The sequence below is a fragment of the Ptiloglossa arizonensis genome, chromosome 2 (assembly GCF_051014685.1).
Source record: "Ptiloglossa arizonensis isolate GNS036 chromosome 2, iyPtiAriz1_principal, whole genome shotgun sequence".
In the NCBI taxonomy this organism is placed as follows: domain Eukaryota; kingdom Metazoa; phylum Arthropoda; class Insecta; order Hymenoptera; family Colletidae; genus Ptiloglossa; species Ptiloglossa arizonensis.
The window spans coordinates 30,209,194-30,236,117 of record NC_135049.1 but is presented as its reverse complement, the minus strand read 5'-3'; the positions used below and the strand labels follow the sequence as shown (position 1 = coordinate 30,236,117).

Here is a 26,924-nt window from a genome sequence, read left to right as displayed (position 1 = left end):
TTTCTTTTCCGTACCGTTGAATTTTGTATTTAAATCACCATGTTAAATACATATTGGTAGCGCTATTCTAGCTTATTTATTATTGGCCAATAACGATAATATTTTTAATAGCCATCAAAGTTTTCTGTTTTAATTAATTCATAATTTTCAGAGAAAATTTATATTAATACTGGAAAAAAGTTTAACAAAACTAATTTTTGTTGAAAGCGGTATTTTAAGTTGGCAGTACTTAAACGTCTATGTTGAGAAAATTCAAAAACCAACGGATTGAGACTGATCGAGTGAATGGGGATAGAACGCGTCAAATTAAAATTGAATAATAGCATTTACAATCAACAGAATGACTGAATTTAAAACACCGACGTCAAAAAGATACAAGAGTAGAGTGCAAGATAATCCAGAATTGCAAACGCCTATTAAAATACCGGCCTCACCGTTTCTAGAACAGATAGGTTACGGATGTGGTAAAGACATGCAAATATTTAAATTTATAATGTTCTTTATAAATTGTTTTAATGCACGAATACGTTGCTACATAGGTGTTAGCGTATTCAGCTTGGAACGATCACCAAGGGTTGGTTTTGCTCGATCACCATGGGCAATAAAGAAAAGAAATCAAAAAGCCGTGGATGATAATAAATACAGTCAACGCATTCGATTTGAAGCAGAATTACTTCGTAAACTAAATCATCCAAACATTGTCGGTTTTCGGGCTTTCACTGAAGTTGCGAATGGTGAACCATGTTTAGCAATGGAGAAATTGGACATTTCTTTAGGTATTCTTCAATATATATATGTTCACTATTTGATTTCCTAGCTTACCTTAATAAAACTATATTCTTCTTCATTTATGATATGTAGCTTCAAAATTATTTATTAAAAAAATAAATATAATGTTGTTAGGTGATAAAATAGAATATAGGCTTAATATTAGCGATGATCCGTTTCCTGCTAAGGACATTTTAAAAATTGCATATGAAATTATAAAGGGATTGGAATATTTACATCACACTGCACATATTTTACATGGTGATGTAAAGAGTTATAATGTGTTGCTTTCTGAGAATTATAGTACAGTTAAACTTTGCGATTTTGGAGTGTCTGTACCTCTTACAGAATCTTTAGAAATAGACACATCAAAAGGTGATTTTACATACGTGGGAACAGATTGTTGGAGTGCACCTGAAATAATACATGGTTGGTTACATTTTTGAATGTACGTATATAAATAATTAGAAAAAAAAATAATTATAAATTTTATTTATCAGAGGATGGTCCAGTTACAAATAAAGCAGATATTTGGGCATATGGTCTTGTGGTTTGGGAAATGATAGCTTTGTCAATACCTCATGTTGGAAGTATAGAAACGGATGATAATTCTTTCGATGAGTCGATGTCAGAAATGCAAACGACAAATGGTATAGAAACTAATGAACAAGATATCGGCATAGAGAATAGACTTCTGTATGATAAGTATGGTAAGTACATTAATAATATAATTATTAAGGTAGTTAAAATAAGAGCTACTATATCGAATAAAATACATTAATGATCACAGGTACTCGTCCTCCAATACCTGCCATTGATCTAGGGAAAGAATATGAAAAAGTACTTGAGTTATTTTTGGCTTGCACTACCTTAGAACATATTCTTAGGCCTAGTGCCAAAGGTATTCTTAAATATTTCGAAAATTACATATATAAATAGAATGAATAATCTTATTCTGTTTTGAATTCTTTTGACGAGAATAGTTTTATAATTGTCATAAGAATTGTATGTACTGCATATTAGAATGATAGTGAAAAACACTTAGTAATACATAGTAATTACTTTATTTTCTAAAAAATACTGCACATCGCTGTTCACATAATAAATTTTCCACTTTTATACCAGTTTCTATTTTTTTATTACAAAAATATAAATACTATTATGAGAATAATAAGTATTATACCGATTATAATAAAAATCTTAGTTTTTCTCTGGAAAAATATTTTGTATTAGAGTATTTATTTTTTTTAATATATATTTATCTTTTGTAATACTAATACCTTTCTGTGTCTGTGACTTCTTTCTTCTGCTTTTTTAAGATTAGTACGGCCATTATCAACATTATTTGCAGTTTTTCCAGCAAAATATTCCACATTATTCAATTGTTCTCCCTGTTATAAAGATAATGAAAGATATTTTTATATATAATATTTGCTTATTATAGTTCCACATATTTTTTGCACTTACTTGTTTTTCAATGAGGAATGCCATTTCAGTATACATATCCCTAACTTCTACAATACATTTTTCTAATTTTATTATGTCATAGTGCCTAGTTTGTATGTCTGATAATTGTTGTCTTGCAATTTTGCTATCTTCTAAGATCTATTAAAAAAAAAATTACATTCATTTGCATTTCGTAAAAAAAGAAAAGTAATAATGTAAAGGTACATATAAACACTTACATTACCAACAAATAAACTGTTTTCTTGAGAATCGAGTAGCTTTTCCAGTTCTTCACTTGTGATGTGCTTCCTGACTAAAAAAGTGAAGATGGAAATAATATAAGTATATTTAACTGAAAATAATTTTATATTTTTTAAGAAAACATACTTAACACTTTTTGCTGTTGTAACAGTAATTGGCATTTTTCGTGATATCTTAACATAGACGTATTGTATTGTTCCATAATTTCGGAAAACAGTCTTAACATCGTTGTATATTGTAAGGTTTTAATTCGTATATATGCGGGCTCATCTCTCGCACTGGATAGGCTTAAATCGTCAACGGTAGCGATTTCTTTTCCCATTTCTATAAAAAATGTATTAAAACGTTTGAATAGGTTTTCAAAAACTAAAGTGAAATTTAATTTAAAAACTTCTATAATGCAAAGTTATTTGCATTATTGTGTGGATTTCTCATAATGTTAAACTGGGGAACATTTTTTTAATCTCACAAAATTATTTTATAAATGATTTACCTGCATAAAATATAATCAATATTAATCAAAATATTTATTACTAACTGTAATCTAATTATGTAATATTTTTGATTAATGAATTGGGATTTTGATTATTTTTTATGAATACATAAATTATTTATATAGTATCTGACTACATTCACATAAAAGTATTGTACTATGTGTGGGAGTTACACACAAACTTTACGTTGCACTTTACAGCGAATCTAATTGGTCGGTTAGTTTCCCGCTTCCGAATGGACGCCAGAGTCCCTTGTAGAACTTTTGTAATTTTGAGCGAGATGTTCCTCGGTAAACGGTCAATAAAGTTTTCTGTTGATGCACACCACAATGAAATTATAAATTTATTATCGATACGTTCTCAGAAAATGATAACCTGAGGCCTTAAGTTTTTTTTATCGCATGATAAGTTAAGGTTATGTTTACATTCGCAAGATATTTGAAGAAATGTGATAACAATTGTAGTTTCGTTTTAAAATGATTTAAACCGAATGCAGTTGTTACTATGGAGTCTTTAAAAATATTTGACGACTTTAAATTCAGTGATCTCAGTGAAGACTGGATTCAATCCGTTTGGGATGCAGAATTTATGATTTACAATGAACCACCTGATGAGTACCTCATGTTTTTAGAGAGTGAAGACATGAGATTGCTTTTGCACGAATCTTATATCACTATAAAAACATGGCTAGCAGAAGGCACAAACCAAAATGACTCTGAACATTGTTGTTCCGATATATCTTGGAGCACATTGATTATTAGAGATGTAAAGGTGCGTGCATTATTAGCTATATTGGGTTACATAATAAAAAGTGGTCAGGGTAAAGAAGCTGAGAGAGACTCAAGACAATCGTGTCTATATGCAACTAATTTATATTTCATACTTTTGGCTGTTCCTGGAAGCAGCGCATTTAATGTGTTTCATCCCAACTTGTATCAAAGAGCCATTGAAACACTAAAAATAAACTCTGAGCAATTACAGTCACCCATCAGAAAACGTAACAAAGCAGTGAGTTTAGATGATTTTAATATTAGTGACGAGTCAATAAATGATAATATCCTCTCACCCAGTGAAAGAGAAGCTTTAATAAAAAATTTAAATATTATCATTTGTAGCTTTATTATGATGATAAAATCATTCTTGTTTAAGGATCATGCACAATCTTTAGATGTTACTATACATGGATTGCTTGAAGTTACAAAAATAGAAAACGATTGTGTGGATTCTCAATATACTAGTAGGCAAAGAGGAACTTCAGAAGTTTCATTAACAAAAAATGCTTATTCAGCTTTGCAACAATTGTGTGATAGTAAGCACGGAGCTGTTAAAGTTACTATAACAATCATAGCAAAGTATGTATTACCTCGTTTGTTATGTAGTCACATGGATATGCAAGTCAAATTTATTACAACTATACGTGAATGTACTATAAATTTTTTAAAAGTTTTATTAGAAACATATGAAAAAGAAGCTAAAACTGCTATTATAACATTAATACAACATTTGATGTTGAATTGTCCAGATCGACTTGAAGCTCGTCAAAAGCAAGCCAGTGTATTGATAAAACTGTTTGGAATATGTAAAAAAAACATTATATTAGAAGCCTTTAAAAATTTAATACTATTGTCACATCATAATAAGATACCATTCAGAATATTTGCTCAAGAAATAATTGGAAAACTATTGATCGAATCCTTTTTGATAGATTACAATATGGTTGCTAGTCTAAAGATTCAAGCAAAAAAAGTATTCCTTGCAATTGTATTAAGCAGATGCATGGACTGTTCAAATATGGTGAGAGGAAAAGCCATGGCAATAATTGCTGAATTTACAGAGTCTGACAATGAAATAGACAAGGCAGTATTTCAAACTATATTCAAAGTATCTGATCCAGATAAGAAATTTTTCACTTTCGATGACATAAAGGATGCTCTATCTAAAGACATTAATTTATTACCTGGCTCAAATGTTTTAATAAATATGTTAACAGAACGAATAGAAGATGAAAGAGCAATGATACGACGAAGCGCATTGCAGATTTTGAAAAATTTAATTTTAATGTTTCCGACTCTTATGAATGAAGTAATACCTGTGGTTAGTCGTCGGTGTAGAGATCCGACACTAACAGTACGTCGATTTGCTGTACAAGTTTTATCTCAAATTTTGCAACAATTTCCAGATAATTCTCAACTTTTGGATGAGTGGATACAAACTGTTATACCACAAATATTTGATATAGAAATCAAAGTACAAGAAAAGGTACTGGAATATTTGCAAGAGTTATTATTAAACAGAATTGTAAATCCATCTATATGTACTAATAATGCAGGAAGTGTTTTACCATGGAAAATTTTAAGTATATTAACTAACATGAAAATGCGAAGGCATTTATCAAAAGCTTGTAACTTATGGGTTAAAACTGGTGTCATTACTAATTCTGTAGTAAAAAATGTACAATCTCATATTGGAACAAATAATAATATAGGAGCTTGGATTTTTCTAGCTGCACTGGCTGAAAATACCAAGTTGCCGAATATGAATAAATATATTTCAAATTATAAGGAAATTTTTGAAGAGAATGATTTTTATACAAGTTTAGTTCTGCAAGTTTTAAGATATTCGTGGCAGTCCTTAGATAATGAAGTATTGGAATGTCTCCATGTTTACCTTTATAAATGTATACAGCAATTTAAAATCAACTTTGGTTTGATTAGTATTTGTTTAGATATTATACATAATATAATACAGTATTTAAATCCTAATAAGGATAGCAATTTACTGGAGTTAAATATGCTGAAATTGATTAAGATTTCAGAGACAGAAATTAAAAAAATTTTTAAAAATGAAAGCCTGGCTATAGAAGCAGCTCCTAATTATCTGAAAGCTATGTTTACTTTAGGACATGCTACACTTTTATGTACTTGTAAAATTTCACCATTAACATTACGAATCTTGCAAGGAGTGCTCTTAGAATGGGAAGCCCTGCCAGAAGCAATCAAGGAAATACAAGAGCTCAGAGCATCAGCAGTTGTTATTCTTGGTCAACAAGCGGTAAGAGATCGCGAGGTTGCAAAAGAAGTAGTCCCAATATTTGGTAGATTAATGAGGCAGGAAACAAACCTGAATTCAGCTATTGAAATTGCTGTGAAAATCAACACTGCAAAGGCTTTAGCTGATATTTGTATTAGATTCACTGCACTAGTTGAACCCTACTTGTCAGATATGTGTGTCAGTATGAAGGATTCGAGTCCCCAAGTACGAGAAGCTATCATGGTAATATTCATTCAGCTTCTTCTTGAAGATTATGTAAAAGTTAAGGGCCCATTTTTTTTTCACATGCTGACAATGTTGTCAGATTCAGATAATATGATACGAGAATTAACTATTTTCTTAATAGAAGAAAGGCTTTTAACAAAGAATAAGACATTGATATCGCAGCAGTTTTTACAAAGTATATATCATTATAATAATTATCAATCTCAACATAAAATTTGTCATCAAAAAATGCGTGAAAAGGAAAGAAAAGCATTAACTCTTCCTGGGAAAAAAAATGAAGATAAACGACGAACAATTTATGACTTTATGTTGGACCACTTAGATCCTCCAGGAAAGATAAAATTACTTGTAAAAATAACTAGTCAAATACTCGGTGGAACTTGCATTAATTCGGTCGATGTTAAAAAAGAGGAAGGAGCGGGTGTTTTAAAGGATGCATTATATGTGATTAGTAATGATCGCTTGAGACCATCAACTTTTAACAAACACGGCGATGATGATCAACAAGAATCTGAAGAATCTGCAGTTCAAACAAATACACCAGCTGCCAATGCAATAAGCATTATTATTGAAGGAATAAAAAAACATGGTTTAGAAGTTTTAATACCTATATTAATAAAACTAAGAAAAAAGTTATCAGTTTTAAAATCTCCACTAGAAAACGATGTGAAAAGACTTTTGGTTAAAACATATTCAGAATATAACAAAGACCAATTGTCAAACATATTAAGTGAATACACTAATTTGGAAAAAGAAGTGGAACAATTCAAGAAGTATGTAAAAGTATTATCTAATATACTATTAATTACTAACCGATCATTACGTATTTCAGACAAATGGGAGATATTGGTTGCGAGGATGAAAACTCTAGCGAAGAAGGAAGTTCACCATCCGAAACAAATAATCAGACTAGATCTACCAAGAATTTAGAGTTAAGAACATGTAACTTATACCCTATAGTTCAGCTACAACGTATTTCAATTTCTCAACCATTGATCTTAAAAAGTACATCAGCAAATCCTAATCCTCCACTTTCACCAACTAGTTCTTTAGATAGTTGGCACCCTATATCTTCAACGCCAATTTTACAACCACCTTCACCTTCACAACCTGGTCCGAGCACAAGTACACCCAAATCGTCAAGTTGTTTTGATTTTGATAATACGGACCGTGTTTCAAAAGCTAGAAGACTTTCCACTTTTTTTCAAAATGCAAAACGATCAAATAATTTCGAACGTAAAACAGTAGAAATAAACACGCTCCAAGTTCAAGATGATAGTGAGTCTGATTAGGATAGGTAAGGCAAAGTATTTTTATTTCTTTATTTTTATTTATGGTGCAATTTATAGAAATGTGTACAAAGAAAAAGTTTACATACCTCTTAATTTTCGTTGAATACGAAAAGATGTTTGCGAAATAGTATACGTACGAGTTTCCAATTCTTTTTGTATATCTGAAATACGAAAATTATTAATTATCAAATAGGTAAAACACTTGGTACTTTGTTCTTACCTTTATTTGTGTGCGATAGAACATTATTATGTAAATCCTTTACAATAGAAGTATTTTCGGCAATAAGTTGAATTAACGCACGAACTTCTTCAACCTGTATTAATATTATTTATATCTCTACTGCCAATGTGAAGGTCTGTGATATTTGAACGGTGACTTAACAGTCTGTATATCTATAATATGAATACGTACTTCATCCAATACTTCTTTCAATTTTTTATTTTGGGATTTGTGAATGTGTACTTCTTGTAAAAATCCTTTACCAAATTTAGTACTGTTAATTTGACCCTAAAGAAAAGTAGAAAGAAATATTACATTGTACATCTGCATTTCAATAGAAATCTAAAGATTGAAAAGAATATATTAGTTTTTCAAAACGAAGCCACTTATGTTACAGCGTTTGCTATGGTAGGTTCGATAATTTGTCATTAATGCGAATTTTACATGTAATTTTATTCAATTTAACACCGTAATATAAGTAATAATTTTCATTGTTGATTCATTCGAGTGATAAAATACTAACGGCGTGTAAGTCTGGCAGTCGATCGCGAACCATGATGAGTATTGCTTGAGAATCAACGTGTAACTGATAATTCCGTGAATACGGTACACAAAATATGTATTCTGCTATCTATCTTATCAGTGCAACAAAGATAATTGATAAAAAACCATCGTGAGATTGGCATTCTACTATACAATTGATTGTGTTCAATCTGTAAAAAGTTTAATATTTATGCTTATCCTCTGTACTGAACTGTTTGACACACTTCTCAGCTAAACTGCATTACTTTAACTAGAAGATGCTTTGCATCTGAAATGAAATAGGAAACAGGCACTTAGCAGATGGAATACAAGGACGACTTCGATATGAATTATGCACCTTTAACGTGTTCTTTTAGCCTTTTTCTTTTTTTTGCTACGACCGTAATAATCTTTTTTTTTTTTAACACAGCGATTTCCTTTCTTAGAATATTTGAACGATTGCATACATTTTAGCATAAATTATTCTTACTTAGTAAAAATAATAATGTAATGTAAATGCAACGCTTATTTAGGTAAATAAATTCGGAACAAAGAATCACCCATTAACGAGGGTACAAAACTTAAATCGATAAAAAATCTTTAAATGTTTAAATCGATTTTGGTTGTATCTAATGAAAATTAATATTAAGCTATAAGTATAATAAATAAGCTATTTTGTATAGAACGAAGAAAATGATTCTAATTAAAACATTATATTTAAATATAGTTTTTGTATTAAAGTGTACAGCTGAAATCCCGGTACAGTTTAACTAACATTTGACTTATTCTGTGATATCATACAAAGCAAAAATGTTCGATATTTATGTATAAAATATATGTAATTATATGTAACATTACATATATTGAGACATACTTCATAGAATTTTAAACTTTCACAGTGAATAAGTTAGCACATACTTTTCAAAATATTTGTTATTTCAATAGCGCTTCATATGTAAATAAACATTAACACCTTGGGAAAACAGTAAATGTATTTATTACATTGTAAAGTAACACCAAACAAACAATTATAAAATATTCATAATGTTATATCCAAATAAAACGTCTTAATATCATCTTATAGCATAATTTTAGAACTTAAATTTTATTCTCTGTTAATTTCTTACGTATTAACTGTGCGCACTGCGTTAACTTTACAGTATATAAATCAACAGGAAAAAATAGATATCGTACTACAAAATTGTTCAATTTTGTATTCTCCAAGGCAAATCAATCAGTCTTATACAATTCTCAATTAGAACAAAACGATTGCATTATTCAAAGGTATATATTATATCCGTCAACGTTAAAGATCTTTATATAACGACGAGTTCATTGCTAACAAAATATATAGTTCTATTGTAAAAACAATTGCACGAGATGTATAACATGCTACATCGTCAGAGAGAGTGCTTTCAAAGTTTATGATAAAATATTTACAAGAGAATGCGTTAAAATATATTTTACACTATAGGATGTACTTTGTATACGTCTAATTGTATATACACCGGATAAGTAGCTAATAGTTTTAAGACAGAGTTTTCGACCACAGTCTTTTATAACGTTGTAAAGATATACGCCCCTTTTACATTTCAATCTTGTAACGCTACGGAATACAATAAGATTGCACTTACTCGATTGTTCTACTTATTAAGTGTCTAATATAGTACATCCAACGTGTAACATGTGTATATATATATATATATATATATATATATAGAATATTCTCTTTAGAAATACTGATCTCTCCCTCACTGGTCTATAGTTTTCTTTTTTTTCTGTTATTTTTGTATATTATCTTCTACTTTATTGGGCGGATAAGAAACGTGGACTTTGCTAAGACGTTCCCGTTCGTGTTCTAACTTTATCCTTCAGATAATTAGCGACCTGCGTCTGCGAATGTCTAACAGCCAGTTGAAGAGGTGTAACACCCTCTTGATTGACAAGCAGAGGATCCGCTCCTGCTCCTACCAATTGCCTTGCAACAGTCATTTGTCCTGTTAAGGCTGCTGCGTGCAACGCGCTTTCACCGTTCTGAAACATATTAGGTGATTCCTTACTGACATCCTGTCTCATCTTGTCCGTTGTTAGCAGACAAGATGTAGCGAGTTTTGCGAGGTAAGTTCCAACGGTGCGTAAACTTTGCTAAACCGTTATGGTTACAATCGGTCAAATGTGCTTCGCGCTTAAATCGTTTATCGGATTTAATTCGATTAATTTCTTTCTTTTAGTAAACTCATCCATCCACTCTTCGTTTGCGCGACGAGACGACGAACAATACGGCGGAACATTCGAATCGTATGGTGGGGATAGATTCCCCTTCCCGTTGTACCAAACTCAGCCCTTAATGGCTTTCGACACTCGGCCAACGTCCTTGCGAGTTCATTGTATCTCTACCATCGGGCGATTCACGTAAACGAACACCGGTCGAGGCTCGGGCGCATCGAATTATTCTTCTCTAATTAGAAATCACGTTCCCCCTGTTTACTTACTGGAAGAATACCGAGAGACGGACGATACTTGAGCAGCTCACCGACGACAGCGGTGTGGCCCTTGTGAGCAGCTTTGAAAAGCGGTGTCGCGCCATCCTGCAACAGAAGATGCAACAACGATTATTATCACTAGGCGCATCCAGGACACCACGAACCGGGCCGATCTTTCCCCAGACCGTCTCGATAACGGAATCCAGATTCCTGTCGGTTCCCCGAATCATTCGGACTTACGTGTCTGGTGGCATCGACCTTCGCACCAGCTTTCAAAAGCCTTCTCACGACGTGATCGTGCCCCATTTGTGCTCCTATCCATAAAGGCGTGGCGCCGTCGGTACGCGCCGCGTCCGTCTTCGCTCCGTGCTCCAGAAGGACCTCCAAGATACGCACGTGGCCATTTTGAGCAGCTATGAACAACGCGGTGGCACCGTCCTGTTGGACCAACCAAACCCGCCGTTACGAATCGTCGAGAATCGTTCCGATGCTCGCGATAACGAAAACTAAAGAATCGGCAACAGTCGAACACCGATCGACCGTTTCAGTACCATGAACGATCGTAATCCGTGGTTCGTGATTCATCGAAATCTGTATTAAAAATTGTTTCTCGACCCGCTAGCAGTCCTAGTTAGACGGTGTCGATTTAATAGCAAGAAACGACCAACAAAAATCGACCACTCGAGCAAGTTTTACCTTCATGTGAGCGTTCGGGTTGGCGCCTCTCTCGATTAAGCCTTCCACCACGTCCAGGTGACCGAACTGGCTCGCGACGAAAAGTGGGGTACCGCCGTCCTGCAATCGCACCAGAAACCATCGAGTTTCCTTTTCACGCTTCGCTAAGCGGTTTTTGGTTTCTCTAGAAACTTACTATGCTGCAGGAGTCTACCACGGAACCGTGTTCCAACAACAGGCTGGCGATGTCCATGTAACCGCCCTGGGCGGCGAAGAAGAGCGCCGTGGTGCCGGTCTAAAAATGCAGAGAGAAACGTTCAAGCCTAGACGTTTCAAGCGGAACGTTGGAAGCACGGGTGAAGTGACGCTTTAAAATTTTACGGCGTGGAAAAATGCACGATGGAGCGTGTCGGTGAAACAGGAAACCAACAGTCGTACCGCTTTATCGCGTCTTCGCGCAAAGCTAGTAAAATTTTAGTAGGGCGACAGAAACGCTCGAGTGACCCGAACGTTTTTTTCGCTCGTAAGAAAATCATACGCTCGCGTGTACAAGCGGTAACGTGGAAACACGTAGCGTTCAAAAGTCGTTAAATTCCGTTCCGTGACGTATTTTTTTTTGTTCATCGTTGTTTTCGATACGTTCGAAACACGCAGACCGGTCTCAATGACGCCGGACAGCCTGTGTATTTTATTGTTCCAAAATAACTCGGTGTTCGGGTCCGTTGCTCGGATTCCAGCCGAGTGCGAGATCGATATCTGCACTTTTATTTCCAGGTGGGAAGCGTTCGTCGTCCGAGCAAGAATGTGCTTCGTCTTTGAAATATTTAAATGGGAGCGACAGTTTCCAAAGAAAGTATATCGTACGGTGATTATCGGCAAACGAAGAGAAAGGTGTTGGCTGGAAAACGGATGTCGTCTAAGAGACAATGAAACACTTTGGTCCGACGTGGTAAGCGAGAGAGTTGGCTCGTGCATCCGGCGAGAACACGACGATGTTGGGAAAACAAGGGTTTCGGGAGCCCGTGCGTGCGCCAGGGTGGCTGAGTGCTGCCCGTGGGGGTTAAGCGATCTTAAGGGAGGTCACTGTGTCACGAAACTGGAGTTTAGAGCTAGAGTTGGCAGAAAACAGCGATCGGAGCCAGTTTCGCTAGAGTGTCCTCTTCCAAAATGGATTGGAAACCTATTATATATATATATATATATATATATATATATATATATATATATATACCTTACCAATACGTAACGTTCCGATATCCTAATTTCTTTCGCGCAGTATTTTATTACGTGTACCATATTATTATCGATTTCTCGGATTACACCGAGTGAAAACCGTCCGCGCGGATTTCTTTCTGGAAACCTCGTTCCACGATGTCTAGGAACGTTTAACGAAACTTACGAACGATCGAAAAGTTCCATCGATTGATTATCCGAAATGTCAAACACGTAGGTATAGCCGTCGAATAATTAGCGGCGCGCGTTCGCCATTTAAATGTCACGCTCTCCTCAAGTTCCGCGTAGACGGGAGAGAGAGACTGGCCTCTACGGGCAATGAATTTCAAATTTTACAGCTAGCGTGCGCGCGTCACGCCTTTCGAATTTGCTCCGTGTTATGGCAATTGTGTCGCGGACGACAGTTTCTACCGTGACGGTAATATTTGTTGGGAATCGACAGCCAGAGCGACATCCTGTCGCCTCGTCGCGACGCAACGACTGCCACGATGCGGCTGGGTGTCCTTCGTTCGTCTCGGGAGAACCGACGTCTTATCGTTCACGTGGTACATAAACCGATGTTTTATCAGGTGTGCTCTATTTTTGTCACAATAGACCGAGCACTTCCACCGTTTCAATGTCAGTGCTCGACGGTACGCATCGAAGACAGTCCATTTTGGAATTTATCGAGCAAATCGCGGAAACTTCTGCACCGGAATACATTATGGCTCGCAAAGGATCACCATTATACGGGAAAAGAAGCGTTATCGGCGATGCGATTGCTTCGAAACGATCGAAGCATCGCCTACTGAAACGGACTAATCCTCTTATCGGGGCACGGTAGCTTAACCAGAAAATTGATACCAATACTCGATCTTTAATGGGCCGTATCGGTGTCCTGGTATCCTATTTACCAGTCGCTAAACCATCATCGTGTACAGCGCGCCAATAAGGGAAGCTAGCCAATGTCCAGAACGCACCTCACGCACCACGATAATGGACATTTAAAGTATACACGGGAACACGTTCGTGTTTCGCATCGCGGTACGTATAGCTATTTGGATCTTGGTCGCGGGTTATAAATATGTATACAAAGTCGGTGTTGCATCGTCACGTCTTATTCATCGTCATCTCTCCGCCGTTCAACTCTGAATTAGCTCTCGCGACATTAATTTGCAGCGAGAGCAACGGTTCGTCGGTGACTCTGTGTCGCAACACCAGTTACGTTAGAAGAAACGATACCGCGGACGGTAATTACTTCTAATAGAAGGCTTAAAAAGGAGGGAAGGTTTAAGTACGACATTGTTGGCCAATAATAGAAACTTTGATTCAAAGTTACGTAACGATGACAATTATTCGATTTTCGCTACAATCTTTGCGGTATATTACCATTTGAGACTCGAATTTTCGAGAAAAGATCGATGTCCGTAAAAAATTATCTGTTCCTTTGAATAATGACAATTATTTCTAAGAGAAGCTTCGAAAAGAAGGGTTCAAGTTCGATATTTCTGATCCAATAGTAGAGACTTTGATTCAAAGTTTCGTAACGATACCAATTAATCGATTTTCGCTAGAATCGTTTCGGTGCGATACCACCGAGACTTAAACGTCCGCGAAGAAATCGATATGTCTATCGAAAATGATCTGTCCCCGAAATGAAACGATGGAGTCGCGCGGATGATCGAGTCTTGGAATTCGTCCGTAGGCAACGATACGAATTCTCGATAAATCGGCGAAATAAATAAACATAATCGAGGTTCCAAGTTCGAGCAGCAATTGATCGGCAAAGGAGAGAAAGTGGCGGTGCGTGTCACGAATATCCCCGAAAGGAACAGCGGCGTCCAGGGCGATGCATACTGGACCTGCTGGCTCCGGCGGGCATATACGTGCACTTTCACTGACGCTGTTCTTGCCTGGTAGCATCGGGAATCGTCGACCAAAAACCGTGTCCCGTACCGTTCGTCGTTTAAAGTCGCTCGAGACTCGGGCGGCCGTACACCGGTCTACGTTCCTTCCCTTTATCGGAGGTTACTTCGCTTTTGGCCATGCGGAGATTGCCGATGCAATCGATCCACCGCTGGGTTACAACGTTCCACGGAGTCCCGGTGTTCCTCGAACCGTGGCGAGCCGGGAGACATAATACCTATCCATTACAAACCGCAGAAATTCTATAACGGCGATCAACCTGTCCATCTAGTCACGGCAAAGTCGCGTCGCGGTCGTGCATTTTTTTCTCGTCGGTTTTCTACGTTGGACGCGATGAAGCGTGCTGCAGGTCGGGAGACCAGTTCCTCGGGGGCGGGTGGGGGAGATCCGGTGCCCCTTAACTCTTCGAGGCGCAGTTGTTCAGCATGTAAAACGATACGAAACGATCGGAGTTTGAAAAAAAATAGATCAATTCGATACTTAATCGCAAGGTGAAACATTAACAGTCCCGCTCGCGCGGTTCGCGTTGTTTTCATTTTTCACGATCGGTCGAAACGCGTGTACAAACGCGCGTCGGAGTACAGACGGTGTTCGATAATTGTAACGAATGCTGAACGCGTCAACGGGTTAATTGTGAAAATATTTATTACAATTATCGAACATCGTCGCGAGAACTCGAAAGTACGATGTCGGTGAGACCGTCATTGCGAGCGCAAAGGGTTAAAGTTCTATTTTTTCAACCCACGGTGTACCCGAAGAGTCGACGCACAGATTTCGCGCGAAATTCGAACGATCGAGGATGCAATTTCGATGCGCGTACAGGGTAGAAAATATTGGCTGCTCGAGGTCGCTGCCCCCTCCACCGTACCGAGCGGCCACCCCCTCCGCTCTGCTCGATATTTTCGATCGCTTAACACAGAATCGAGGCTATACGTTAATAACGCGTACAACGTGGTACACCCTTCTTCACGCATCGCTTAATTTACGAGCGCGCTATATATCCCTACCACCGTACCCTGTGCCCCGTACGCGACCGTACCAATTAATGCGCGTCGTTCGGCGTAGAGGATGCTCCGATGGATGGCGGGCATCGTCGATTTATAATGAACTCGCTACTTCCTGCCGCAATCTGCTTTCCACCGGCACGCTACTTCAACGACGCGGACCGCGTTTACACGATACAACGTGCTCTCGCGTGTTACCATCGATTGTTCCAAACTCTGACCAACTCTCGACGAAGTTTTCGGGGAAATTTCCATTCATGGCCACGAAAGAGTAGAGAGAGAGAGAGAGAGAGAGAGAAGCTTGTACAAAAAAAATCCCCCCTCGCCATGTTGCTTTCGAGGAATTTGCAAAATTCGCGAAACTCGATGCATCCTACGGGTGTACCGGGTGGCGGAGCGGAGGTGTTTCAGCACGATCGAAAGTCTCGTTCCTCGAACGAGGCCAAACACGAGGGATCAGTGTGTCACGAGCGCCCACGCGCGATTTTCGAGCCGATACAAGAGGCGGCAATTTCACGGAGGCGCGTTTAGACGGGATTTCGCAAGCGATCCCTGGAGCTCCGCGCGCGAATCGTTGCACACGCCGGTGGTTGCATATTACGGCAGACGTCGCCGTTAAAACGCCCTGGAAACACGCGAGCGAACTCGGTGCTTCGCTTCAGCGACCTTGAAACACGCTCACGTGCGCTCGCGCTCGCGCGCGGGCGTTCGCGTTCTCGGCACCGAGTGGCTATTTACCAGGCAAAATATATTCGCCCGGACGTAACCAGGCCGCGGTTTTTAGAAACTACAGAACGCGGCGTGGCTAATTGACCACACGTGAATCAATTCGCAATTAGGGCCTCGGCGCGACTTCGTTCGCGAGAACCATGCTACCCGAAACACGCCTCCGAGTCCAACGAGCGTCACGATTTTCTTCTAATTGCCCCGTACACGGTTTCACTTTGTAGCGTGTCGGTCCGAGATTCATCGCGTTTAATTTAGGAGAGGAAAAAAAAAAACTAGAAGAAGGAAAAAGATCTGGAACTAAAAGCGAACCGAGGGAGCACCTAAACGTGGAAACGGTACTCCGATTCGTTGCGAGAGGTGTAAAGTTGTGTATAGCTGATCGAAAACTCTCGCAAACTATTATCGTAAAAAGCGAATCGAAACGGTTCGGGTAACGAACTCTACGATCGAAGACCTCGGTTCTTGAATCTTTTAACGGTGGACGGAAATTCAATTGTCTGCTCGAATAATCCGCAGAGAGACCGACACGAAACAAGTAGAAAGATTCGCGGCCTTCCCTCGCGCATCTTCCAATCCCGTGTGTGTTTCATCGGTCGACTCTCTCCCGGTTGCCGACAATTAAGACTTCGCGTTAGAAATTATCGCACGTTAAAACGTTCGAAATTGCACCAGCCGAGGTTTCGTCACCGTGAAGCGTCAGTGGCGCTCGGTAAAAATAATTCTGAAACTCGGTGGTCGCATCGATTGTGCAATAGGTCGTCGTACGTTCAGCGATTTCGACGCGCGTTCGCGTAATTCGTTCCCTCGATGGCGGCGTAGTTTCGATCCGATCTCGTAAACCGGAAAGACCGTTCACCGTCCCGTTTCTTTTTTTCCCCTCTTCGGTCTGGGACTCTTAGATCTCGATTAATTTGCATACCGGTGCTATCTAAACAAACAGACGAAAGAAGAAAGAGAGAGATAGAAAAGAAGAGGGCGAGTGTCGCGTCGTCCGTCTCGCGCGATTTAAATAACAGAAGTGAATTCGAGGCTCGTTTCGCGCCGTTTGCGCAAACGCGTGGATAACTTAATTAACGTATCGCGCGACCCTTTTCGTAATTGAACGTTAACCGGATGTAACGTCACCGAATGTCGCGACGGGCCCCAAAGTCGCGTCTTTGGATTTGCATACAATACCGTAATTCTCGATGGCGCGCGCGGGGGACACCATCGAGAAGACGTGGGCTCTCGGCGATAAATCCTCGCTGGAGCCACTTAAAAAGGGCCACTCGACGGCTTCCTGGTGCTTGATGCAGCGAGGCGAGCTTTTTGTGTCTCGCCTGACTGTCTCTCTCTCTCTTTATCTCCCCCTGGCTCGCCAGACCCTTTGTGGCCGGATGAAAGAGTCTCTCGTACGTTTCTATTTTCGAAAAAGTCGCGAGACCGGAGAGACGACGCGCCGCTTTTTCCGTGCACGAGATTGCGATCGACCGGGAACACGATGTAATTTGCAAGGCTCGTTATCGGACGCCAATGTCGTTGAGTATCTCCGGGATGGAGATCGCCGAGATAAACGTGGAAGCGTTATCAACCTCCGTGTGTACACGCTCGTACGAATTTTATCGAGGAGCTCGATACACAGCTCCGTGAATCGGTGCACTCGAATATCAATTCGATGTAACGCAAATCCTCGATGCACTTTGGGGAACGATGGTCCTTGGAACGGTCGATCTTCTACAATACATTGTTCTTCGTCGGTGTACGTACACGCTTTGTTTACGGTGTATCTAAATTCGTTGAAGAAACGGAGGATTGCGGATGGCACTCGGAACTCCGACGCGGAAGATGATAAATCGGTTGAATGTGCAACTTTCGGTCGCCAGAAACGACTATTTCCGCTGAGTGGGTAACGGGGTTGCGAGGACGCGCGCGTGCTAAGCGTGGTTCATTCATTCTGAGAGTTCATTCATGGCCGGGCCACGCGCGGTCAGGACTTACCAGCCTTCTGACATTAGGATCCGCCCCTTGTTGCAGCAATTCGGTGACTGCCTCAATGTGGCCCCCGACGGCGGCCAATATTAAAGGAGTCGTTCCATCCTGGAAAGAAGAGGACGAGTCAACGACCTGGCCGGTGAAGCTGACGCGAATTGATTTCGTCACAACTACCGAACGTGACTCGGCGCTGGGTTAGAGACACCCTTCAAATAGTAAATTTTCTTTCTATTTCGGTCTTCACGGTCTATTTTCGCCTCTCGGGGCACCCACTGTTTCGAAATTGAACAATCTGACGGTTCCGCGAAGGTCTTGGTGGCCCTACTGTAAAAACTCTGAGTACAATCCGAAAAATATTCTCACTTCGAATTTCGTTTGGATATTTCCCGTACCTTGAACGTTCGCCGATCGGGAAAACCGAAAGAAAATATCCACGAACGAAATTATCTTATCCCTTATGTTTTCGTATTCGATTCGATATTTTTATTCGCATTTACGTTAATCAGTCGTGAGCTTAACCGATATCTCCGATGGATTGGTGTTTTGTTGCTCTTGAAGATAACATTTCGGGAGGTCGCCAACATTGCAACGTTCAAGTAGTTGCCGGTGATTATAAAACCGCGCCGAGACAACATTTTTGAATACTCGTATTAAAATGTAGATATCTCGGGATCGTTGCTACTCGAGGCAACAAGTACCGCACCTTGAACGCTTCGGTTAGAAATTTTATCCAGCGCCGACTCAACCCGCAAGATTTCCATCACAATGAAACGCTCGTGTTTCTCGATATGGTTTCCATAATGAGAACTCTGTGGGGTGCATTGCTTTCTAATTGATTTAAACGGTCCGAGACTCGCGACGGGCATCGTTGAACGAGTAATTATGCGACGTAAATCTGTCGTATGATACGTTCGATATCCCGTACCGTCTGCTTTTCGAATCACTCCGCAACTGCATCGCCCAAAATTCGTCCTCGCGTTTCATATCTTCTGAAAACGCGATAACGAGCCAATTGTTGGCAAAGTTCCTCGATTCGTACGACGCCACGGCGCTTTAAAAATATTACAAACAACGAGCACAGGAATGCAAGCTTTGCAAACAGTTTCGTCAAGAATTACAAATATCGTCCATACCCACGTTATGAGTCGTATGGGAATATTTCAAGAAACACTTCTAACGTATTGTTAATTATTTTTATTGTCTAAGAAGTGGTTACGACGATTTTACAACGCTTCGTGACGTGCTAAAATATCTCTAGCAATTTCTTTCGGTCGTTTGTAATATTTCCAGCAATTTCTTTCGATCGTTTGTAATATTTCCAGCAATTTCTTTCGGTCGTTTGTAATATTTCCGAAACATTGATCGAAACGAGTTTAGAACGCTCTGCTGCGTGGTACGGATCGTGGAACCAGCGTCGTACGGGAATCGACGCAACCGAACACCCGATAGGGTCTTGAACGACCTCGTTAATCGGAGTCATCGTTTGCGATTTACCGAAGAGACATCGCGAGTACTCGGTGTCCGAAAATAGCCGAGAGATCGGAAAGCTTGATCGAATTCCAAATTCCCTCGAAGGCGTCGGTCGAGGCGCGCGCGCGACCATCGACGTCGCCGAAGTGGAGCAGCACCGCGTATCCGCGCGTGATCTAATAAACCACTTTCGCGACAAGAAGCGTCGTTGCACGACGCTGCTCGCTCCTTTTAACGTCGCGTCGTTTGCATAATGAGCCGAGCGAGGCGATCCCACCGTGAGGCCGGCGCCTCGTGAATCGTTCCTCGATTCGCGCATGGGGATATCACACGGGACACCCGCCGCGACACGTGGGTGAAAACTAACTGTTTTCCTCGCACTACCTTGTCCTTGCAGTCGACGTGGACGCGCCCGGAGTCCAATAGAATTCGAAGACGCTTCGCGTCCCCGCGCGCGGCTGCCAGATGCAATTCCACGTCCCAGGGAGACTCTTTCTGAAAAGAGAACAGACCAAAGATAAAAGGGAAACTCGTTGTCGCGTACGGAGACAACGAGCCTCGATAGATCCGGCAAAGGATATATCGGGGGACGTTAACGGTGGGGCCGATGCTTGAGAATTATCGAAACCGGGTCGGCGCCAAATATTTTGGCCATTCAAGGTCGCGCATAGAGACACCGAAGGATCGAACAAGGATACGCCGGGGGGAGATGCTTAAGACTTATCGAAACCAGGTCGGCGCCAAATATTTTAGCCACTCAAGGCTACTTCCTCGACTGTGCGCTGCGACACAAAGTGCTTCTTTTAAGGTATCGTTACGCCTTCTTTGGAAACGAATTGTTTCGTTATTAAACGAAACGAAAACCGAGATCGGTGAACAACGATGTACGATGATCTTTCGACAATGTTGCCGTCGTTGGAAAATTGAATTACAAATAATTACGCGCGAGTTTAGCGGGTACTTTACATACGTTGCAATATTTAAAATAACTCAACGACTTTGGAAGATCAATGTATTTTTCGTTCGTATTAGCTTCGCTGTTCCCGTATAATTTTCACCGAGTCGATGTTTTTCAACGTCTGGAAATTATCTTTCATACTTCTGTAGACCCACTTTCGCATTAAGTTTCAACACCTACCCATGAATAAAACACGAGGGTTGAAAGTTGGTTCTATTCTCTGCTTCTGTTTGTACTTTTACCGCTTACGAAAAACTCATTCGCGACCATCTGTCAGTCGTGTATCGATTAAGCAATCATCATCAAGGAAGGTGGATGAACTAAACTCGTTCGACTGTAACTGAAAACGTTTTTGTGAAACTATGCGCGGTTTCACAATTTCTCCGCTTCTCACGCGACTCGAACTTTTAAATATTTTTAGAACACCGAACACCTTTCGAACGTAGAGCTTGGCGGGAGTACCTATTAACGGAAGTAATTGAAATTGCTTATCCACTGCGCGCGTCACGCTAATCGCGAAACACATATCATGATTAAAATGTGAATCGATAACGCTGGAAAATTGAAATCAAAATTATTGCGAAATTGGTCATTTTTTTCTTCTAGTTCGGAATTCAAAATTTTTAAATATTGAAACTAATAACGCTACCTTTCCGATTGTTATTCCACGATATACAAGACCTCGAACATTTCATCTAAATAAATGTACCGATTACCTACAAGTTTTCAGATAAAGAATATGTAAATCAATGTTTCTCATTTCTTTTTTTAGTACTCTAACAGGACTTCGCAACAGCGTACGATCTTTGAACGAACATACGGCGTAAATATCTTTTTTTATTCCTTATATAAACCGTATGTCGAGCGTCATAGTGCAACGTTCCGCTGTTTTGTTCCAGTAATGCGTGTTTGTAGGTCGTTGCGCGACGATCAGTGCTTTGTATCAAAAAAATCTCGTTCGATCTCAATTGATCATTTATCATTTTTGATTTCATATTAACATATTGCGACCTAAATTCTTCATCGTTAACTACACAATAATCAGATTTGTTGTAGCTCGTATGTTTTTAAATGGATTATGTTTTGCACGTATTTAAAAAATACATTTAAATATATACTAAATATTAATTTTAATATAAAACTGAACATTACACTGATTGTTCTTAATAGATACATATTAAAATACATTCTCAAATATACACTAACATTTTTACATACTAATACTTTTTTAAGATATGGTACTTTGTAAAACACTCTCCTATATGAAGCGGAACAGCACAGAACTTGCAGATGTAGCGTGTTTCACTTCTTTTTCCATGGGTAACGCATACTCTGCAAACCTTAGTAGGAAATTTCTTTTTTTCCGAGGATGGAATTTTCACAGGAATATGCTGTTTCATGTTACCTGATAATCTTTGCGGATGATCTTTACACGGAGGTCTCTTGCTACCAATATTTGACGGACCAGAAATGTTGCTTTCTAAATCTATCGACTCTTCTGTCCCCTTAGGTGTAATCCAGTCTCTTGCCACCACAAGAAGAAATTGTTTATATTTTATTTTACTTTGCGGATTTAGTGTTTGAAATATTTTGAACGAATTGAAAAGACCACAATTTATCAAATAAAGTACTACATTTTTTGTCCACTTTGCTGACTTTCTTAGTATATTACAGTATGAAAAATATTGGTCAGCAAGGTCAAGGCCTTTCATATAAGCATTGTATTGTACAATGCACATTGGTTTTATTATTTCTTCTCCACTATCCCTGTTCTTCCTTCCTGTACTGCAAAATGATGCATCATGAATAGTCGATATCATTCTCACTTCTCTTGCATCTTTCCAGATCAACAACAGTATGTCGCCCTTTCTTCGAAATACTATTTCACCTTTTTTTAACGTAGACGCTTCGTCCTGTAAACTTTGCGGTAAACCTCTATTTACTCGGATTGTGCCACACACTCTAGTTTTATGCTCCAATAAAGTATTTGCAATTAAAACACTGTTGTAATAATTATCTTGGTATACATGATGCCATAATTCTAGATTTGGACCAAGAATCGATAGAACAGTTTCGTCTAAACTTTTTCTTTCGTCGCTGTAAATTTCCATGTTGCAAATGTAACCTGTATCGCTTTCACGTACCATTCTAACAAGTAAACCACACTTCACAATTTTACAGGGTTTGTAATTTCGAAATTTTAAACGTCCACTCCATGTAATCATACCTTCTTCTAATGATAACTGTTGCTTTGGTTTGTATACCGTTTTAAATTTGTTGACAAAGTATTCCAGTACTGGTTGAATTTTAAAGAGTCTAGATGAAGATTTATCCATCTTTTCATTATCATTAAAGTGCCAAAATGTCCAAATTTGTTGAAATCGATTTCGACTCATTGTTTGTGGAAATATTGGAATTGCTAAAAGTGGATCCGTAGACCAATATTCCTTCCAATTATCTTTTCTTGTATGTCCCATCAATAGTATAAGACCTAGAAATTTTCTCATTTCTGTTGGAGTAACTGAAGACCACTTTAATACTTTATTTACTACTTTGTGCTTTCCCGATGTTTGGTTATAGTATACAGATAATTGGTTACAAAACATTGCAAATAAATCATCGCCAAAAATAATATTTGTTACTGCAATGATACTATCAGGCTCTGATGGTATAACTGTAACCCCCCAATTACCTTTGAATTTTTCTAAATTTGGTAGAATATCCACTGTTGACCAATTATCATTGTCGCAACAAAAGGTCAAATCACCAGTAATCTCATTCGAAGAATTGTTAACTTTGTCCGATGAAGAAACACTTGAAATTACTAGTTTATGTTTTTTTGCAGATCTAACGGTCTCACTATCACTTCGTGAACATTCAGAATCAAAATCATCTTCATGAATATTTACATCTTCGTCCTCACTTGGAATATCCGATAAATTGTCTGCAAATATTTCTGTAATTTTGTCATATTGTTCATGAGTATCCATGTTCACAAGGTTTAGATAAACAGTTGTAAATATTAAATTTACACTGTATAAGGTATATCTTATACAATATATTTCTCATACGGAACATATGTGCATAAAGGGAATTTCTCTAAGAAAGAGAAAAAATTCCATTCAAAGTAAGTACTTGATGTATCTTCTTCCACTACATAACAAAAATTAAATTCTTCAATACATATTCAGTACATATACATGCAAAAAACATTTGTTTTTCTCACTTGCTATAGAATAATCAATATAGTTTGCTGATAGCATTGTAAACACAACATATCTCGTGATCAGTCTAAGCGATGCTGTTGAAAACACGAGATATCTCGTGATCCGTCCGCAATATGTCTAACTACATTCAGCGTCAAAAATATTGGCCACCCAAGGTTACCGAGTACAGCTATTCCCACCATACCGGTTAGTTTGACTGCTCCCACTTCATTTCGCTCCGCCTCTTGTGTTTGAAAGACAGAAAGCGCAAATTTGCAGGCATATACACTCTCTCCCTCTTTATCACATAGTTGGGCAAGTTAGCACGGAATAAAAATGAGGATCGTACCTTTAAAAGTTTCCACTAAAATTTGTTGTTTATTTAAACTAACTACAACGGTTAATACACTGACGCATCCTACATGCACACCTAATTTTAATTTATAGCAAAATAATTGTATGTAACAATAATCGATTTCATATTTAGTACTTATTTCTTTTAAGGGTGGAAAGAATGTGTTTCAATTCGCGCTTTCCCGCATTGAGGTTCAGTAAATCCCATCGCACAAGTATTAAGGTGAGTTATAACGTGACCATCATGGTCATACAATCAACAGGACGAGGTGTTTGAAAATTTATTGCTTTGCGCACGAATGACATCAGTTCTCTGTAAAGTTTTTCTGATCTCATCTAGTTCTACGTTTTCTATGCAAACAACAAACACCACGTAACCGATTACGATCAACGCAGTTTTCCGTTAATTAGTTTCGCGTACGAATACATTGGCGCTAACGGAACATGTAACAATTGTCCCAAAGAAAAGACAATCGTTTTTTAAATCGTGCCCTTCCGAAAATAGAAGTTCGCCGTGTATTATAATTGATTGTAATTATTTTGAGTAAATTATATACACCACGGTAGAATTAAAATAAAATTTAGTTTCTAAAAATTGATAATTCAAGCGCGAAACAAGTCTTACTACACGATACGTTCATATGACAAAAGTAAAACTTCAAAAATTGCGATAAAGCGGGTCTTTGTGTCTACTTTCAATTGTATTTAGAAGTATGATTTACAATATTTAATTCAAAACATATAAACTCAAAAAATGACATATATGATTGGATATGGTTAAATTTTAATAGAAGAAAACTTACCTTCATAGACATGTTCAATGTGCACGTGTAGCGCAGTTCGCACGATCAACGTTTTGTTCTTATAACGGAAAGAAGAGTACACTTAACGTTAATGTTGCAATTGCATTGCAGTGCATCGAGCATGCTTATTGTTTAGACTTCTATGTCGCGTGTCAATTGCAATGAGTTTATTGTGAACGATATGTGTTTCGACATTAGACACACTTTCGTGTCACAGACCGTTTAAAACGCGCGTGAACACTAACACGTTTCCTCGTGTTTACGAAACGCGAAGGCACAACACAAAAGCATCATGATTTACCGGATGACTTCCAGTCACCGAATGCCCGATGAAACTGTGCGGTCGTGGTATAGACGTGGAACATTTTCTTTAATGCCCGCTTGGAGGTGCCACCTGTCACATACTTTTTTCTTTTATTCCATTATTGATAAGCTATACGTTTTTAATACTTGATTCCGATTAATATTGTATTCCTGCATAGAGGTAAATACTCTTGAAAAAGTAAGTCAAAGATGAAGAATAACATATTTTTGTATAAGGCGTCGTTCTTGAGGTCATTGATTTTCAAAATATGTAGGGTTCGCGCCCCCTTAAGTAACAAATTTGTAAGACACAGCTGCCATAGATCTCTTATTGTGTTTATAAGCAAGATGAGGAAAAGCAACAGGTAACACAGTTCAATGAAATGTAATTTAATATTTCATTTCGTCTATTTGCCTAAAATAAAACTTGTGATTAAACATTTTGAAGAATCAATATCAGGTATGAGACAAGATTTTAATTTAAGATTCCTCTATTTACATAAATTTGATGTTTTTTTGAGAACTTGTAAGAAATAGTTGTTCGTAGCCATCTGTTAGTGAATTTGGAAAGTATCGACGCAATATATAGTATACAGAGTTTTTAGGGATTTATTGAGATCTATTAATAATGTTGGCGCGCTTTATTTACTACGACATATCCGCAGTGTTGTCGAAAAAAGTTCCTTACCTCTTGGAGCCATTTTACGGTGTACACCTAGCAATTAAAAGTGAGAAAATGTGACAATTTAACAAGTACTAGTGAGGTATTTCAGTCCAAAATGATATAGATTTAACTTTCTAATTTCTATTATAGATATAACAATGGAGAACGACAACGGAGTACTTGTTGACTTGTATATTCCGAGAAAATGGTAAGCAGAGCACGTGGATTACATGCGTTGTCACGGAATGGAACAACAGTTTGATTTTTTTAACAGAAAATTTACAAACATTTGTATGTCCTTTTCTAAATGTAAATGATAGTCTATTCGAACTCATGATAATGAGGATGCACTAATATAAATACAAACTATATTATCAAATTTTTAAGCAAATCCGAAGCGGTAAGTTAACATTTAAATAACACGTAATAAAATTTACATTTTTTATAGCTCATCGAGTAACCGCATCATCCATGCAAAGGATCATGCATCTATTCAATTGAGTATTGCTGATGTTGATCCTGAAACTGGACGTATGACCGATTCTCAAAAAATGTATGCAATTTGTGGAGCTATTCGACGTATGGTATGTTATTTGTTATTATTAATTACATAGATTTTATATCTGTTTTATAGTAGAATAATGATTTTTCATTTTTTTTTTAAGGGTGAATCTGACGATTGTTTGGTACGCCTTGCAAAAAATGATGGCATTCTACCTAAAAATTTTTAATGTAAGATAATTATTTTACTCTTTCAATAAAATGATAAAAAATCAACATAATGTGTATTATTGTACTCGATTAAAACTTTGACATTAAATTAGCTATGAAAACTTTCTTGTACATACCGTTTATTATATGCTTTGTACATACATATAGTTCTATAT

The 26,924-nt window shown here is 38.2% G+C and overlaps 7 protein-coding genes and 1 long non-coding RNA gene across 16 annotated transcripts; 5 read left to right on the top strand and 3 right to left on the bottom strand.

Annotated features, from left to right (window-relative positions):
- Positions 1-140: 140 nt before the first annotated feature.
- LOC143143473 (lymphokine-activated killer T-cell-originated protein kinase) lies at positions 141-1,897 on the top strand. Its single transcript, XM_076304745.1, has 5 exons — positions 141-464; positions 540-776; positions 904-1,197; positions 1,269-1,478; positions 1,559-1,897. Exons 1-5 carry the CDS (start codon positions 341-343, stop codon positions 1,705-1,707), a joined length of 1,014 nt encoding a protein of 337 aa, XP_076160860.1. The 5' UTR covers positions 141-340; the 3' UTR covers positions 1,708-1,897.
- LOC143143477 (syntaxin-1A) lies at positions 1,817-8,800 on the bottom strand. The gene is made up of 9 exons (XM_076304753.1): positions 8,281-8,800; positions 7,950-8,045; positions 7,758-7,851; positions 7,624-7,698; positions 2,602-2,799; positions 2,454-2,527; positions 2,236-2,373; positions 2,049-2,159; positions 1,817-1,979 (listed from the first exon to the last, which is right to left on the bottom strand). The coding sequence occupies exons 1-9, from the start codon at positions 8,311-8,313 to the stop codon at positions 1,908-1,910; spliced, it is 891 nt and encodes a 296-aa protein (XP_076160868.1). The 5' UTR covers positions 8,314-8,800; the 3' UTR covers positions 1,817-1,907.
- LOC143143457 (condensin-2 complex subunit D3) lies at positions 3,213-8,846 on the top strand. Its single transcript, XM_076304704.1, has 2 exons — positions 3,213-7,018; positions 7,078-8,846. Exons 1-2 carry the CDS (start codon positions 3,474-3,476, stop codon positions 7,535-7,537), a joined length of 4,005 nt encoding a protein of 1,334 aa, XP_076160819.1. The 5' UTR covers positions 3,213-3,473; the 3' UTR covers positions 7,538-8,846.
- Positions 8,847-9,262: 416 nt separating this feature from the next.
- Positions 9,263-25,531, bottom strand: LOC143143465 (piggyBac transposable element-derived protein 4). Of its 8 annotated transcripts, XM_076304728.1 has the most exons (8): positions 25,071-25,401; positions 20,134-20,244; positions 18,286-18,384; positions 11,634-11,732; positions 11,459-11,557; positions 11,003-11,200; positions 10,772-10,867; positions 9,263-10,313 (listed from the first exon to the last, which is right to left on the bottom strand). In XM_076304728.1, exons 1-8 carry the CDS (start codon positions 25,080-25,082, stop codon positions 10,116-10,118), a joined length of 912 nt encoding a protein of 303 aa, XP_076160843.1. In that variant the 5' UTR covers positions 25,083-25,401; the 3' UTR covers positions 9,263-10,115. The 8 variants fall into 8 exon arrangements, with proteins under 8 accessions (XP_076160843.1, XP_076160845.1, XP_076160840.1 ...); XM_076304730.1 differs by lacking the exons at positions 18,286-18,384; positions 20,134-20,244; positions 25,071-25,401 and adding an exon at positions 12,302-12,588; XM_076304725.1 differs by lacking the exons at positions 9,263-10,313; positions 10,772-10,867; positions 11,003-11,200; ... (2 more) ...; positions 18,286-18,384; positions 20,134-20,244 and adding exons at positions 21,323-22,039; positions 22,113-23,860; positions 23,934-24,157 and having other exon boundaries at positions 25,071-25,531.
- Positions 12,439-17,981, bottom strand: LOC143143490 (uncharacterized). The gene is made up of 2 exons (XM_076304783.1): positions 12,669-17,981; positions 12,439-12,546 (listed from the first exon to the last, which is right to left on the bottom strand). Exon 1 carries the CDS (start codon positions 14,570-14,572, stop codon positions 14,252-14,254), a length of 321 nt encoding a protein of 106 aa, XP_076160898.1. The 5' UTR covers positions 14,573-17,981; the 3' UTR covers positions 12,439-12,546; positions 12,669-14,251.
- Positions 18,064-24,488, top strand: LOC143143483 (uncharacterized). 2 transcript variants are annotated; one of them, XM_076304774.1, is made up of 3 exons: positions 18,064-20,557; positions 21,480-21,530; positions 24,418-24,488. In XM_076304774.1, the coding sequence occupies exons 1-3, from the start codon at positions 20,357-20,359 to the stop codon at positions 24,466-24,468; spliced, it is 303 nt and encodes a 100-aa protein (XP_076160889.1). In that variant the 5' UTR covers positions 18,064-20,356; the 3' UTR covers positions 24,469-24,488. The 2 variants fall into 2 exon arrangements, with proteins under 2 accessions (XP_076160889.1, XP_076160888.1); XM_076304773.1 differs by lacking the exon at positions 24,418-24,488 and having other exon boundaries at positions 21,480-22,840.
- Positions 24,878-26,099, top strand: LOC143154900 (uncharacterized). Its single transcript, XR_012994269.1, has 2 exons — positions 24,878-25,738; positions 26,039-26,099. It is a non-coding gene; the product is annotated as an uncharacterized LOC143154900 (long non-coding RNA).
- Rps21 (ribosomal protein S21) lies at positions 26,021-26,880 on the top strand. The gene is made up of 4 exons (XM_076304780.1): positions 26,021-26,101; positions 26,188-26,245; positions 26,486-26,621; positions 26,703-26,880. Exons 2-4 carry the CDS (start codon positions 26,196-26,198, stop codon positions 26,766-26,768), a joined length of 252 nt encoding a protein of 83 aa, XP_076160895.1. The 5' UTR covers positions 26,021-26,101; positions 26,188-26,195; the 3' UTR covers positions 26,769-26,880.
- Positions 26,881-26,924: the final 44 nt, after the last annotated feature.